Genomic DNA, 17,483 nt, shown 5'->3' on the forward strand with positions numbered 1-17,483 from the left:
ATAAAGCCTGCATGTCTTGTTTTGCAGATTGGTGAAACCCACACTATACACAACATGAGCGATGGCGGAGCCAATGTCAGGCCTTCGCAAAGCTGCAGCATTGCACCTTCTAAAACATTCATGTAATCACTGTGAATTACTCAGAGCCTGAACGTGTGCTACAACACATGTGGTCAATATGTGTTCTTTTGTTTGCCACACCATACTGTCACAACACTGTCAATATGAACCACTGATCAATTAAAGGGGCTGTTTGCAACCTTTACGCAGATGCCTACAGGGCGCTAACTTTCCAAATGTTTTAAGCATTGTTTTACGGTTTCGAGCAGTAATGACGTAAAGTACGTAGAGTAAGCTTTGTGTGTTGTTAGCTAGTGATAGCGATTTCGATAGCTAATTTTAGCAACAATATGACTACAAATTGTCAAAAATATAGACATTTATAAACTATATATGTTCTTTTAAACCACTAATGGTAACATGAGCTCGCCGATGATGTTCTTGTTATATTTTCATTATATTATATTATATTATTGTTGCCATAACATCTGCAATCATGAGCTACTTCACATGCAATATTAATATCCGAAACAACACATTTAAGACTATTTTGACAAAACTTAAATTGTTAATGGGGTTTCAGTGGGGTTTTTTCATACTGTACATTTTAGAAAAAACATTTTACAACCCCCAAAACATAACATTTATCCATACTTCTGAGAGTGCTTCATTAGTTGTATCTAATTCAATTATTTAATTAATATGGGAAATTATATAATATTAGACAGAATCATCCTGCACTCCACTCCCTATACGCAGATCCCGCACTGTGCATAAGACCCCTAGATCCTTGGGGGGGGGGGGGGGTAATAATATGTCAATTAATGAATGACATAAATGTCAATTAATGAATAAGAGAGCATTTCATATGAAATTTTTGCCGCAAACAAATTATCAGCCCCTTTCTTCTCAGTCACTGATAGGAGTAGGATAGGTAGATAGAATAGGATTTCCTGATCATTGTCACTGTCTCCTGTGGCGTGCAACATTAATGCTGGTCTAACAAAAGACAGACATACTGGGTTCGATCCCCAGTTGACATTGTGCCAGGAATGATTTCAGATTTATGTTTTATTATGTTAAATTTGTTATTTTGCACCTTAAGTTTGATTTTTTTTAATACAGTGGCACCAAAACTTATGAGCACAATTAGTTCCCCGACTGAGCTCGTAACTCTAAACACTTTTATCTGAAATCAGCCCCACCCATTGAAATTAATTTTAAAAAATGTATTCAATGCTTGGCCATCCCCAAACACCACCTTTTTACATGGAACATGCATTTTAAAAAGAAAAACTAACTTTTAGATAAGAAATATTGTTTAAAAAATAATGAAATATCATGTACTATAAACAACTACCGTAGTTTTTTTAAAAGTATTGTTAAACATTAAAATATTTACCTTCTTAATCTTCAGTTTGTAAAGTCAAGAGACAGAATTAAATGAAACACATCAAACACAGCATCGGCAGCTTCTCCATATTTTCATGGATACATTTCCGTCTTTTGGACCTTTGTGGCTGCATGCTGCACAAGCTCGCTCGATTCTTGTGATACAAACTGATGGTGCTGCGGTCGGGCTGACTCGCTCGGTCAGCTACGTGGTAGGATATGTGTGCAGGTGTGAATGAATGATGGGTTCCACATGTAAAGCGACTTTGGGTACTTAGAAAAGTGCTATATAAATCCCAGTTATTATTATTATTATTATATGTTTTTAATGGTTTGTTTTTCTGATTCGGTTGACTTTGCACTAACTTTCACAGTTCCGGTGGTTGGTACTTGTAAGAGGAGGTTAAGGATGTCCAGATCAAAATTTTTGGCGTCAGATGCTGTTAAATTTTGAGTCTAGATCTGATACTAGGACAACAGATAATAGAACCGAAAATGTTTTATTGGATGAAACTAAAGTAAACACAACAACACATTTTTATAAAAAAAATATCTTGTTAAATTTAGAATTTGCTAGTATTGTCGTAAATCCGATGATACTGAATACTACATAAACAAAATCAAATTTACTAGTGCACGATAAAACCCAAGACAAAAACTCATTCTAGCTTTAATTTAAATCATTTGGGTTTTGCCCCCAAAGCCCTTCTGCATCCAGAGACTTAATCCCTACGTAGCAAAAACAAGCAAAAAACGAGCAAACAAATTATTTTGTAATAATAAGTAGAAGAAAAAGAAAGTGATACTATACTCGGTATCGATAGTAACGACATCTGGATCGATCACCTCTACTTTACATTGACACTTTAGCGGTTAGCTTCTTGTGTCATCCTACCCGGTGAGTGTGTATCTTTTCCTCTGGTTCTGGTGGTGAGGATTAGTATCTTGGAAGCGGCTTCGCACTGTGGCTAGACTAGTGGCTAGTTCATTGCAACAGGCTCTCAAATCTGAGCTGATGCTCTAAATAAAATACAAACAAAATTCTACTTAAGCCTCTAATTCACAGATCCAGCAGTTATTGACCTACGGTATATATATTTGTCCCACATGCGTATAAACTACTGTACCTTTGTTACAGCTTTGATACTATTCAAAGGTGGAAAACTTTCCTCAAACCGGACACAGAAAAAAACCAAGCAGTGTAGAAGAGGTTATAGAAAGAGTTATTTTTTTACCTGGTTCATAATGGAAGACTTTCGTCCCAGACGGTTATCAGGAAAACGGAAACGACTCCTCTTGCTGCCGTCGTCCGACTCTGACTTGACAAACTTCTCACTGTCACCTTTTTCCTTTTCTTGCTCTTTCTGGCGCCATTTTTTCTTGCGGTTGCGCCGCTCTTTGGCACTCTTAGAGCTGAGCTTGGACATCTCCGAGGAGCTGCACGAGAGGCGCCCGCCTCCATCGTCCTCTACCACATCCTCTGAGACTGTTCCCGCCGAGGTTGCCATGGCAGCAGTCTAACAGTAAACATCAACAATGACTTAATTAACACAAGGGCATCCAAAATGTTTACATCTTTTTGGACACAAAAAAATTTAAAAAGGAAATCTACAAAAACATTTAAGTTGAAAACTAAAAACGTATGGTTATCATTTTAATAAAGTTATTTTTTACTTGAAAATATTTTTCTGTTCAGAAATTCAAAGAAGTAACTGTAATTGGACTTAATGAAATAATAATGTGCTAAGCAGAGTTGCTAACTCCCTGTAAAGTAAGGGTTACCTTTTTGGCATTGCTAGATGACTTGATTTTGATATTTTAGTTGCTTTTTTATCCGTGTAAAACTATTATTATACATTTTGACTCAAACCTGAATCTGATTAAATGCATGTTTTGGAATAATACAAATACATGGAAAACAAATTGTTAAAAAATGTTTTTTGTTTTAAAAAAAAAATAAAAATAACATGAATAGAATAAAATATCTTCTGAAATATAAATCGTTCCTCCTTAACATAAAACATTAAACATTCAGTGTCCAGCTTGACAATATCCACATGGGAATGTTGACAGATATGTGATAGTATTACGATCATAAATCTGGACACACTATGGGCCTGATCTACTAAAGGTCTGTATGAATTAAACACATGCAAACTTTATAGCACACACAAAGCTGATCTACTAAACGTGCTTGGATTGTGTCTCTTTAGTGAAGCGAAGATGAAACAAACTTCTTCCCTGTCAACAGCAGCTGGAGAGATGAACTCTAAAAACATTAAAGTCAATAATGAGCTGATGCGGACCCTGCATCGGTTCGTCATGGCGAAAAAGGAGCTGAGCCGGAAGGCAATGCTCTCAATTTACCAGTCGATCTACGTTCCTATCCTCATCTTTGGTCATGAGCTTTGGGTTATGACAAAAAGGACAAGATCACGGGTTCAAAATGAGTTTCCTCCGTCGGGTGGTGAGTCTCTCCCTTAGAGATAGGGTGAGAAGCTCTGTCATTCAGGAGGAGCTCATAATAAAGCCGCTGCTCCTCCACATCGAGAAGAGCCAGATGAGATGGTTCAGGCATCTGGTCAGGATGCCCCCCGGACACCTGACTCTGGAGATGTTTAGGGCACGTCCAATCGGTAGGAGGCCATGGGGAAGACCCAGGACACGTTGGAGAGGCTATTTCTCCCAGCAGACCTGGGAACACCTCAGGATCACCAGGGAAAAGCTGGACAAAATAGCTGGGGAGAGGGAAGCCTTGGATTCTTTACTTAGGTTGCTGCCCCCGCGTCCTGACTTCAGATAAGAGGAAGAAGATGATGGATGGATGGATGGATATACAAACCCCGTTTCCATATGAGTTGGGAAATTGTGTTGGATGTAAATATAAACGGAATACAATGATTTGCAAATAATTTTCAAAAGATGGTGGCTAATCTTGGCCCTATCTTTACCGCGATAATCTCAAGTTGACCAACTTTTGACAGAACAACTTTTTAATAGTCTTCATCTTCAACTTCTGCCTGATCAATAACACATCACATTGCTGAAATGTTGGCGTGAGCGATGTCAAACGACAACTGTGGGTCGTAGCATCAGAGTTGGCATAGCACTTCAGGCTAACACGACGACCATAAACAATTAGCTCTCAGTCCAGGCAAAGAGAGATGAACTTTTTTGATGCACTTCATCTTCGACATCAGTAACACAGTTTTGGCTTGAGCGATGTGGAATGACTACACAGACACGCAATGCTCACATCAAACCTAATGGTCGTAGCTGCAATTGTCAAGTTGACAGTGAAGTTTTTGCAGAACAACACACGCCCGTGTGCCCAACACATGTATAGCCCAGGATGTGACAAAGTATTTCTACATAGTGGCCATGTTTTAGTGGTCGGGTGACGGCCATAGCAATGACGCTTGCTGGCTACCGGTAAGTGCTGTAATCTCCAGGAGAACACACTCAAGACTACTATATTGGGTGAAACGAGTGTAAAAGTGATTATATGGGTGTTATATCATGTTTAGAGGGCTCTAATAATGATGTTACAAACATATTTAGTTTGTTATACTCTAACTATGAAAATATTTGATTTATTAAAAATAGTCCTACTTCGCGGACCTTTGTTTATCCCGCTTATATTTTTTATTCCCACTGCAATATGGGACAAAGTACGGCCCTTCTAAGCTCAATACAGGCTGTATACTTTTGTTTCCAAATACAGGATGATTACATTTTTTAGGGACTGTTAGCCGCCCTGACAATACTTTTCTCCTGCAGAAAACTGACTTGAGCGTCTTCCTGTTGTCTCTTGAGCTGCTCCAGCATGGCCTTGAATTCCTCCTCCTTCTGCAAGGCCTCCTCCATGGTGGCTTGGTTCTGCTCTTCATAGGCCATGGCTACCACAGCCAGGATCAGATTCACCAAGTAAAAGGAGCCCACAAAGATCACCAAGACAAAGAAGATCATGTAGGTCTTCCCTGCCGCCCTCAGGGTCTGTTTGGAGGCAAGGTGAGGGAAGAATGAATGGGTAGAAAGAGAGACTGCTCAGTTAGAACCTAATATATCATTAATTTCCTCAAATTTGCTCATCACAAATGAAAAGATGAGCTGGTAATGGGGAAAAAAGGTTGTTTTTGTATTTAAGAATGCAAAAATATCTAGCGTTAAATGCCTAAAATAGACTTAGAGAGAAATGTTTTACTGTATTCCTATTACCTGCATGAACCTATAGTAGCCTCCGAAGCAGAACCTCCAGGTTCTGTAACAGCTTCTTCCCTCAAGCCGTAAGACTCTTGAACGCATCATAATTAAATTATCCCCTCAACTCCCCCCAAAATGGATTAACTCGCTGGAATAAAAAAGACAATATAACATACATCCATAAACGTGGACGCATGTGAAAAAGTGCAATATATTTATCTGTACAGTAATCTATTTATTTATTTATATATATTTATATATATATATTCATTTATTTTATATATATATTTATATATTATTTATATATATTTATTTATTTATATATGCACCTTATTGCTTTTTTATCCTGCACTACCATGAGCTTATGTAACGAAATTCCGTTCTTATCTGTGCTGTAAAGTTCAAATTTGAATGTCTAGTATGTTTTTGCATTCACTCATTTTATAAAACAATTTGTAAAAATACAAGAAATAAAAAATATACAAGAAAACACAGCATCTATCAATCAGTGCTTCTTAAAACATGTGCCCACACTGAAGATGCGGCATGAACCAGCGTGGGTGCTAAACGTCTAAGAAACGACATAGTCGCTTATAAATATTATTTTAAAGACACAGTACAAAATATTGACAAAAGGGTTGCAGTATGGAGCTGAATGTCAGCAAAGTCAGCAGCAAAAATAGAAAGTCGGCTACGGGATGCTCCCGTCATGTCTCATCTCCCTCATTGGCCAATCCTGCATACTTAATATTTTATAATTCCTTCTTTCCACTTGCATGTGGAGGCAGCTCCACCATTTCAGAGAGCTATTGTGCAGACACACAGTTGGACAGACAGGATGGCAGCGACCTGGCTACAGGCGAGCAAACTGATCCACCATTTTTCTAACTTTACATTAACTTACTGCATATCTAGATAATGGGGAATGCTATAATCTATTTGCCTATTAAAAGGGATGTCTGCAATGGTTAGGCAGAGTTGCGCCAAATAGACTATAAACGATATAAATTTGGCCGACGATAGAGCTTTTGATACTATTGTTATATTGTGATAATGCATTTTGATGACGCATACTAGCTGTGTCCCACAAATTTGCCAGCAATACGCGAACAAATGCATCCTCAACGCAATGTAGAGTCTTTGCTCGCGGGTAGTGTTGGGCAGTAGCCCGCTACAAGTAGCGGAGCTACATAGCTTAAAGGCCTACTGAAACCCACTACTACCGACCACGCAGTCTGATAGTTTATATATCAATGATGAAATCTTAACATTGCAACACATGCCAATACGGCCGGGTTAGCTTACTAAAGTGCAATTTTAAATTTCACGCGAAATATCCTGCTGAAAACGTCTCGGTATGATGACGTCTGCGCGTGACGTCACGGATTGTAGAGGACATTTTGGGACAGCATGGTGGCCAGCTATTAAGTCGTCTGTTTTCATCGCAAAATTCCACAGTATTCTGGACATCTGTGTTGGTGAATCTTTTGCAATTTGTTCAATGAACAATGGAGACAGCAAAGAAGAAAGCTGTAGGTGGGAAGCGGTGTATTGCGGGCGGCTACAGCAACACAAACACAGCCGGTGTTTCATTGTTTACATTCCCGAAAGATGACAGTCAAGCTTTACCATTGGCCTGTGGAGAACTGGGACAACAGAGACTCTTACCAGGAGGACTTTGAGTTGGATACGCAGACACGGTACCGTGAGTACGCATGCAGCTGCGGCTTCCAAACATTTGATCGCTTGCCCGTACGTGTGTGCCGCTATGTGCATGTCACGTACGTAACTTTGGGCACTTTGGGGAAATATATGTGCTGTATGAACTTTGGGGAGGTGAACGGTACTTTGGGCTGTGGGATTGAGTGTGTTGTGCAGGTGTTTGAGTTGTATTGGCGGGTTATATGGACGGGAGGGGTGAGGTGTTTGTTATGCGGGATTATTAAATATAAGCCTGGTTGTGTTGTGGCTAATAGAGTATATATATGTCTTGTCTTTATTTACTGTTTTAGTCATTCCCAGCTGAATATCAGGTCTCACCCGCCTCTCACAGCATCTTTCCTATCTGAATCGCTCCCACTGCCCTATAGTCCTTCACTCTCACTTTCCTCATCCACAAATCTTTCATCCTCGCTCAAATTAATGGGGAAATCGTCGCGTTCTCGGTCCGAATCGCTCTCGCGGCTGGTGGCCATGATTGTAAACAATGTGCGGATATGAGGAGCTCCACAACCTGTGACGTCACGCGCATATCGTCTGCTACTTCCGGTACAGGCAAGGCTTTTTTATCAGCGACCAAAATGCTCTCTACTAAATCCTTTCAGCAAAAATATGGCAATATCGCGAAATGATCAAGTATGACACATAGAATGGACCTGCTATCCCCGTTTAAATAAGAAAATCACATTTCAGTAGGCCTTTAACTACATTTCGCAGTAGCTTGGCAGTAGCTTTGCTACTTTTTAATCGTATAGCGATTTCCGTAGCTCAGCTATTTTTAGACCCATGGAGCGTCTTCTTTTGTACAAGCTACAAAAGAAGAGAATAGATTGATTGGCAACACTAAATTGGCCCGAGTGTGTGAATGTGAGTGTGAATGTTGTCTGTCTATCTGTGTTGGCCCTGTGATGAGTTGGCGACTTGTCCAGGGTGTACCCCACCTTCCGCCCATGTGCCGCTGAGATAGGCTCCAGCACCCCCCGTGACCCCATAAGGGACAAGCGGTAGGAAATGGATGGATGGATGGACAAAAGAAGAGAGAGGGAGAAAGAAAAAAAAAAAAAGAGAGAAATGGACTTTGCAAACTCAGAGGAAATGGACAAAAAATACGGAAATAATCCATGATTATTGGTTGGTGTACTTATGAGAAAATCCATGATGACTGGTCGGTTTACTATGATGTGTCACGATTGGTAAAGATTAGGGCAAAACATTACAGACAGGCCAATCAGGAGCAAGATAGGGCGGGTCATCAAACCAGGAAGAGAGATTACAACAGACACGCACATCAATATATTACATATGCAACTTATAAAACAAGAAAAAGGTCTTAGCACAACAACATTGGATCAACAACAGTTCTTTGCAATCTCATTAAGACCATAAAAATGGCCAATTCTTTTATTTTTCGGACACGATAAATGCTTAAATAATTTCAAACACATATTGTTACAAGAACAACAAATATAAGTGTTTGTCGGATCTTACATGTAGTAATCAGTTCTTGACAGACAAAGCCCCAGCAGTGAAGGTTTAGCGAGCTATGCGCACTCACGCAGCGGGAATAATATATTTGACATACAGTTGAGATGTCACGATCGATGACTGCTGCTGAGAGCATCATAGGAGTACAAATCAACCTTTTCGGCTCTTTTTTATACTTGTCAGTTAATTGTGTTTTCGTCTTAGTCAGTGTGCCTTTGTTTTGATTAAATATTGTCCACAGCTGACTCTGTGCGTGGGCTGGGCCTGCCCATGACACCAGGACTGGCCTGGCAACACATCCATTGTGGGCGGGCTCTTCGATTTCGAGTGCTCATTCAGTCAGTAGAGAACTGCCGTCGTTAGCTACTGTGCTAAGTGCTACTTTGTGTCCTTTTTAGGTGTTTTTAACAGCATTTTATGATTTGCTAGCTCAATATGAGTCCAAGCAATGTGTAGTTTGCAACATGAAAGAAGCATCCACAGCATTGTCAACACTGTTTTGTTTATGTTTTGATAGAAGTTTATGGTAACATTGATTTTTTATTTATATTCGTGGCTGTTAAAGTCAAGGAGTTTTGTGGTCTCAAACTGTGGGTGCACCACGGGCTAGTGACAGGGTGTGTGTGTGTGTGTGTGTGTGCGTGTGCGTGTGCGTGTGCGTGTGCGTGTGCGCGTGCGTGTGCGTGTGCGTGTGTGTGTGTGTGTGTGTGTGTCGGCAGGGCGGCCGCTTAGGAGGACAATTGTTGTTTTGGCTTTTTGTATTAAAAGAAAGTTTATCCATCACCTCCTTGCAATGTTTGTTGGATATACAGTACTGTATAGCAGTGGTTCTCAAATGGGGGTACGCGTACCCCTGGGGGTACTTGAAGGTATGCCAGGGGTACGTGAGATTTTTTTTAAATGTCTGTCAAAAAGAACTGTGAAAAGAAATGCAACAATGCAATGTTCAGTGTTGACAGCTAGATTTTTTGTGGACATGTTCCATAAATATTGACGTTAAAGATTTCTTTTTTTGTGAAGAAATGTTTAGAATTAAGTTCATGAATCCAGATGGATCTCTATTACAATCCCCAAAGAGGGCACTTTAAGTTGATGATTACTTCTATGTGTAGAAATCTTTATTTATAATTGAATCACTTGTTTATTTTTCGACAAGTTTTTAGTTATTTGTATATCTTTTTTTCCAAATAGTTCAAGAAAGACCACAACAAATGAGCAATATTTTGCACTGTTATACAATTTAATAAATCAGAAACTGATGACATAGAGCTGTATTTTACTTCTTTATCTCTTTTTTTCAACCAAAAATGCTTTGCTCTGATTAGGGGGTACTTGAATTAAAAAAATGTTCACAGGGGGTACATCACTGAAAAAAGGTTGAGAACCACTGCTGTATAGCACTTTTTATTGTGTTCAAAGTATACAAATGTTTACTAAAATATGGACTTTTGTCGAGGCTGCAACCCTTTATTCATGTTTAAATTGTTTGTTATAGAGACATTTGCTTCAATAAGCAAACTTTTCTATTTAGGAGCCCTGTTCAAGAAGCAATTAAGTTCTTGAATGGAGGTTCTACTGTCCTAAGGCTCATGACAATCAGTGTTTTAATTAGTGAGCTGCTGTAGCATATTTGAAAGAGGGTGAACATATCAGCTTTACCAGCATGTAGAGGTTTTCCCAGAAGTCTTGTGTCATGAGTCGGAAGAGAGCCAGGAAGGCCCAGCCGAAGCTGTCAAAGCTGGTGTAGCCGTAGTTTGGATTCCTCCCAGCTTTCATGCACATGTAGCCCTCCGGGCAGCGGCTGAGGGGAGAGGCACGGAATGAGGCACTATTTACCTGCCATCTCATCTTATTGCAGTCACACAGAGGAACAAGGTCAGGTATTGGCAGAATTAGGAGGGGCGAGAAGACACTCACCCAGAGTCTGTGCTGTTCCCACAGAGAAGAGCATCTAACTGGCCAGGCAGGAAGTAGAAATTTGCTAAAAGGGGATACAAAAAAGGCGTAATGAGTCATTACAGGCACATTCTACTGCATCAAGATTTGTTTATGCTGCATAATATCCGTCAGTTCAGTCTGGCCACTTTCTGCCTTCAGCCTGCGTATGTATTTTCAATTCAGCATCAATTCTTTTTGTCTCCTCGCTGCCAAAATGAAATATTGTTTTCTTGTTCCGTCATATTGGATGACTCATTCTCGGAGCTCGCCGCACCAGCTCACCGCCAGCAAAGCCTGGCCTCCACTCACTATTGTTGGTGATGTACTCGTCCCAGTCAAAGCCCCTGCTGCCATTGGACAGGTAGCTCTCGGTGTTGTTGATGGGCCAAAAGACACACTTTTGGCGCAGGTTGCCCATGAAGAGTTGCAGGCCGATGAGTGCAAAGACGCTCAGGCAGAAGACGGTCAGGATCATAACGTCCGAAAGCTTCTTGACAGACTGGATGAGGGCGCCCACGATGGTCTTCAGGCCTGAAGGGGAGCCACGCACACAAAGAACAACGAGATGATGCAAGCAGACCATGCATCAGGTATGAACCATCTTCTCAATATTAACTTGTTATTATTGTAATACACAGTTAAGACACAGATTTGTATGAAAACAGCTATGTGTGGACACATTATAGTTATGTGTAAAAAAACATTCGTATTTACAGTATATATACTCTGAGTATGTCATCATGACAGAAAATATTACAGTCGTCTCTCACCACATCACGCTTTTGTAAAAAGATTTTCGTATTTTTTTTAAAGCATACTCTACATATTTTGGTTCTAGATTAAGCGTTTTAAACATAAATTTGGCTAAATAAACTAAAACTATCAAAACTATAGTAGTATTGGCTACTAGAGGGGATCAAACAAACCGGAGCGCGCTGTACACTATCATGGCCACTGATTGGCTTAGGCTGGTAGTAATACTATATATAACTATATATATATACATATGTATAAAACAATATTTTCATATATATATATATATATATATAGTACAGGTCAAAAGTTTGGACACACCTTCTCATTTCAATGTGTTTTCTTTATTTTCATGACTATTAATGTAAATAGTCATGAAAATAAAGAAAGATTGTGACTGATTGTCACTGAAGTCATCAAAACTATGACACTAAGGTGACTACCGGTACCTCTTGAAGCTCATCGAGAGAATGCCAAGAGTGTGCAAAACAGTAATCAGAGCAAAGCTATTTTGAAGAAACTAGAATATAAAACATATTTTCTGTTATTTCACCTTTTTTTGTTAAGTATATAACTTCACATGTGTTCATTCATATTTTCATGCTTTCAGTGACAATCCACAATGTAAATAGTTATGAAAAAAAGAAAACCCATTGAATGAGAAGGTGTGTCCAAACGTTTGGCCTGTACTGTACTGTATATATATACATACATATATACATACATACATACATACATACATATATATATATATATATATATATATATATATATATATATATATATATATATATTAAAAGCATGTAAAGGTGACTAAAAGGTGTCATTACATGTCTAGATAATTCTCATGAAGTTGAAAAACGTATTTAAAAGGTCAGCGATAAACGAGTGATGATTGTATTACTAAAAACATACTGTGATGCTTCATACATGAAATTTACACACTTCCTATGTAGGGTAACATCCCAGTTAATAATGTTCTTATAAGCAATTGTCATCAATTATCAAATCATTTTGAGCAATAATGATTGGTAACATACAACTTAAAAAAACAAAACAAACAAAACATATTTAGGAGCCTTCCCATTCTTTTCAAAATCTCAAAAAACAAGAGTTTTTCTTTTCATTGTCAATGATGGACTATGCGAAATAGAGGGGGAAGGCTACAGAAAAGTGAGAGGGAAGCCATGAGAAAGAGAGAGAGCACAGCAGCACAACACGGGGCCATGAGAAGGAGGCACAGGCAGGGTGGGGTAGGGCTGGGGGGTGTCTAGAAACCAACATGCAGGTCATTTAAACTCCAAGGCTGAACAGGAGCAATTCAATGCCAGTGCCATGTGCGGTCACTTTCTTGAACTACCTCGTGTAAGGTGTCATTACGTACTGTATGCACCGACTCCCCATACCACCAACCTGCAGTTTGTCTCATCCACACTTGAACCAAACAAAGTCACATTACCTTCACATCCTCTGGCAGCGTTCACATGGGCCCACCATGAAGTCAAATATGGAAGCAAGATGACCCCCCCTTAATCACATCTGCCTCTACATGTACAGTTAGCTTCACCGGTTATACACACTGTTCATCTCATCCTGTGAGGAGCACCTAATTACATCAAATACTTCCTTTCATTTCATTGTTACGAATAACTCAATTACGATGTTTTGGAAGTTTTTCAGCATTTTGTGGCTGCTTAAAATACATCCACCACCTTGTGGTTGCGCTCTATGGGGCTTGAGAGGGTGACTTAATAAACGCAATGCATTGTGGGTTTTATGGGTATCTGAATAGCTTATTTACATAGCTAAATGCATGACTCTATCCTAAAGTTTTGTCCTTTTCTTTAACAAGTTCAAAACATGCATCATTAACTGTCCCAATTGATTTGGGATAAAAAATGATCTATTGAGATTTTTTGCATGTCCACCGTGGAAACAAAGCCAAAGAACTCGGACTAGTGAGCTAAGAAAGAGATGACCAAACATCACTTTTAAAGGGGAATTGCACTTTTTTGGGGAATTTTGCATATAATTCAAAATCCCTATAAGAGACAAGAACACATGTTTTTTATGCATGCTAACTCGTAAATAAACGTTAATAAAAGTCTGCTTACAATGGAACAAATGGGAGACATCACCAATAAATAACCATCCAAAAAGCGCCAACAATACTCCATTTACATTTTGTGTTCTGAATAATAACCAAGTATCAGTCATATTGTTATTACAAGCGCTAAATTTAGCAGTGCATTGAACAGAGGGAGGCAACTTTCTTTTGCTGCTGTATTGTCATCATCAGCTGGTGAGCTCCTTTCTTGCCTCGAAGCTCGTAAAAGTTAATTATAGATTATGAATCATGTCTCTCACCTTGATAGAAAATGATGTGGACAAAAAACTGAGGAGTTGGAAAATTTTGACAGCCAATTTAGACCCGGAGATGGCGAAAAAGACACACGAAAGACGCTGGTTTGCACCCACCCTTTTTTCTTTGCGAGGACTATGAGTCATTCTTCATCTAAACAGGAATATGTCAACATCCTATTAGTCAGAATCCCAGTGAGAGCAGGCATTATACAGTCAGTGCTGTTTTATTATGTATTTGGCTCTCACAATGGCTGCATGATTAGTAGTCAGAGTTGAAGTTAAAGAAAAAAGTGAACATTGCGATGCGCATATGGTTGCGCATTAATGTGAATATTACATGTTATTATGACTGTGCCTGTTGCTACATTACATATATACTTACAGCATGTATATAAAACGTTGATGGAAATGTTTGGATGTTTTTTAAGTGCTTATAGGCAGAATAGAGCGACTTTCATAAGCTCCATTGTAAGTGGACTATTGCACACATTTATTTACTAGTTAAAATGCATTTAAAACATTTAAAAATCTGTGTTTTTGTCTTACATAAGGATTGTGAATGATAGGCAAAATTCCCCAAAAAGTGAAGTTCTCCTTTAACGTCATCACCCGGCACATGTTGGTGTGTTCATAGCATTTTCAAACTGATAAGTTTGGATTCACACGTAGAATTTAGTAGTTTGCGTTAGCCAAGCTAACTGCAGGCTACAAACAACATACACTATCTTGGAAAAAAGATAATTTACTTTTAGTCATGGCTAAGCACAAAAATAAATGAATATTGTTTTTGGAGAAGACCATTTAGAAAGGCTGTATTCTTAATATATACAGTATTATTTGTTTTATATGTGATGTTGTATAATACATTGTCATTTAAATAAAGATTATTATAAAGAATACAACCATGGTAACAGTGAATGAACGTAACTGCCGTATGATAGCCGTAAAATAAGTGTCTTCCATTCATATAGTGACAGGACATGATCATATGGATCAATAACAATTGTACTTTTTTCTCAAGGTAGCGAGCCTTTGTAATAGGATCCAGTTTGTTTTAGTACAGTATTTTTTTTTGTTTTTTTGTACGATTCATTTTCATCCAGTTTGTTGCTCCCTCTCTCACTGTACCCCAGTTACAGTACAGCCATGTAAAGCTTTAGCCAGCAGAAATGGTGACCGCGGCCCCACAAAGCATTGTGAAATCACGTGCCCTTGCGAGCCCTATACGGGACAGCACATTGTGGGAAAGAAGGCGTAAACTTCTATTTATTAGACAGTTTGCTCAACACACAAATGTGGAAGGTGGCCAAAGGATGAGGAAAGTGATTTTGGTTTAGACTAGGTTGTTAGCCTATGTTAAGCTTCTACGCGATGGCGTCTGGTCAGACGCCATCTTAAACCTTGCATAGCTCTTTGTCGAGCGTGTGACGTGCAATTCGCTGCCGAAGCGCTGTGCGCAGTGTTGCCAGAGTCAATTCAGTCAACAATCACAACTCTCGTTGACTATTTAGCTTATCAGCATCCCTCGTCTCATGTAAACAATGGTCATTTTCTGCAAGGACCACCAGAACTTCGCGTCACTACTTACATCGCAATTTCCGCCTTACAAAACACGTATTTCAAAAATGTAGCCTTGGGTAAAGTAGTTTAGCCACCTCTAAAAGGGAACCAATTATGCAAAACCAACTCTTCTTACCTATTGGCAGTGCCGGCCCAAGCCTCCATGGGGCCCTAAGCAAAATTTGATTTTGGGGCCCTCTATTTCTGCCAATAATATTGATTGTTGATCATTCACACACCTACTATAAACTCATTGCGGCTCTGGCAGTGTTGTTTACATTATCCTATTGTCAGCCTGGCATGTCTTTACAAATGACATGTCATTTATAAAGATATGGGGGTGGCCCAGTTAAGAACATAAATAATACCAATGAATGAACGAATGATGTCCAGAGTGCCACATATGGTTCCTAATCTTAAAATGTAGAAAACATTCAGCTACAAGAGTGGCATGGGGTTGAACAGTCCCAAGTGATAAAGCTTTGTATTTACAGTAAAAGTGTCATCTTGTCTCATCAGTCTTGTACATATTAGTCTTTAATTACTAGTTTACATTTTTAGTTAATTGTTCATATTTAATGTTTACTTTGTACAAAGAGAGCGCAGTCTGCTGAAGTTAAATTCATCAATAGTTTTCCCCTTTGAAAGACGCAAGGCAAAATCCTTCCATTTCACCATGTTGCTACAATGATCTTCACTGTTTTCATGCTGTTTCAGCAGTGCACCTATGTTGACCCAATCCCGCTGTCCCTCGGCTGCCAGTTTTAAGGACTTTTTGGAAAATAATTTGCAGCAAAAGCAATAGACTGCATCTTTACTTCTTGAATAAGTCAGCCAGCTACGCTTGACTTTTTCCCCATTGACTAGCTGTCTGTAGGTATAATGATAATGAAAACTTCGGCCATCATGCCGTTTGGGGAATGAAAAGTTCTCCTTAATAGACAGTGGTCCTCTGATCACCTGCTCAGTCCTGTCTGAATCTGAGAGGAAAGATATGGCGTCACATTAGTGCCAAAAATCCAAGCGCATAAAAACTGTTATCGCACGCTGATTCTCCACTTTGTGCGCGCGCGACACCCTTTTGCACGCGCGTGGTGTCTTTTTGCGCGCGCGTGGTGTCTTTTTGCGCGCGCGCGGTGCCTTTCTGCGCGCGCGCCGTCTCGGTCTGTGCGCTCTCTGTGTACTCCTGGCATCTCTCCTCGCGCTGTCATTTTTTTTTTGGCACTTTGGGGGCAGGTATGCTTAGACAGCCCCTCCTTTCTGATTGGCTCTGAGCATTTTTCATATGACCAATCATTCTCCAGCGTAGCAACGTTGTAGCCATCTTACCTCGGACAGCTAGCCTCAATCATTACATTGATGTCAAAGCAAGTTATGGTAATTTAATTAGTACATGTACCAATTAAATTACCATAACTTGCTCGATTTTCGACCAATTTACAAACGGTTTGCCTTGTTACAAATCTTATTACATGTAGATATGACATAGGATGCTGCACCTGTTGAAATTACCTCTTTCGCTATAAAAAAAAATGACTTAATTGTGCAACATAGTTGTGTAGGGTCAGTGATAGTCAGTTCTCTGATTATTTTAAACTGTTTCAGAATACATTATTAAAAGGCTATTTTTAACATTTTAAAAACAAAATTCAAAGATTATTTCATTAATTTTATGGCTGAATCAAAAGAAATTCCATAAATTAGAAAACAATGTTCAAGAAGAAGTGAAAACTTTGGCCTATAACAATCTTGATACATATTGACGATGACCCGCCCTGCTATACTTCTGATTGGCTCTGAGCATTTCGCCTGACCAATCAGAAAGAAGGGGCCGTCTAAGCATACCCGCCCCCAAAGTGCCAAAACGAAACATGCCAGCGCACAGACCGAGACGGCGCGCGCGCAAAAAGGCACCACACGCGCGCAAAAGGGTGTCGCGCGCACGAAGTGGAGAATCAGCGCGCGATAACAGTTTTTATGCGCTCGGATTTTTGGCACTAATGTGACGC

The 17,483-nt window shown here is 39.4% G+C and overlaps 1 protein-coding gene across 5 annotated transcripts in view; it reads right to left on the bottom strand.

Moving 5' to 3' along the window:
* The window catches only part of scn8aa (sodium channel, voltage gated, type VIII, alpha subunit a), a 113,959-nt gene that overhangs the window by 45,361 nt on the left and 51,115 nt on the right, over positions 1-17,483 (bottom strand). For all 5 annotated transcript variants that reach the window (XM_061986968.2, XM_061986977.2, XM_072914027.1 and 2 more), the window contains 5 exons: positions 11,107-11,328; positions 10,777-10,840; positions 10,519-10,660; positions 5,242-5,448; positions 2,688-2,969 (listed from right to left, as the gene is read on the bottom strand). In XM_061986968.2, the coding sequence (XP_061842952.1) occupies positions 2,688-2,969; positions 5,242-5,448; positions 10,519-10,660; positions 10,777-10,840; positions 11,107-11,328 (917 nt within the window). The remainder of the gene's footprint in view (positions 1-2,687; positions 2,970-5,241; positions 5,449-10,518; positions 10,661-10,776; positions 10,841-11,106; positions 11,329-17,483) is intronic.

Source organism: Nerophis lumbriciformis, linkage group LG01 (genome assembly GCF_033978685.3).
Source record: "Nerophis lumbriciformis linkage group LG01, RoL_Nlum_v2.1, whole genome shotgun sequence".
Taxonomy (NCBI): domain Eukaryota; kingdom Metazoa; phylum Chordata; class Actinopteri; order Syngnathiformes; family Syngnathidae; genus Nerophis; species Nerophis lumbriciformis.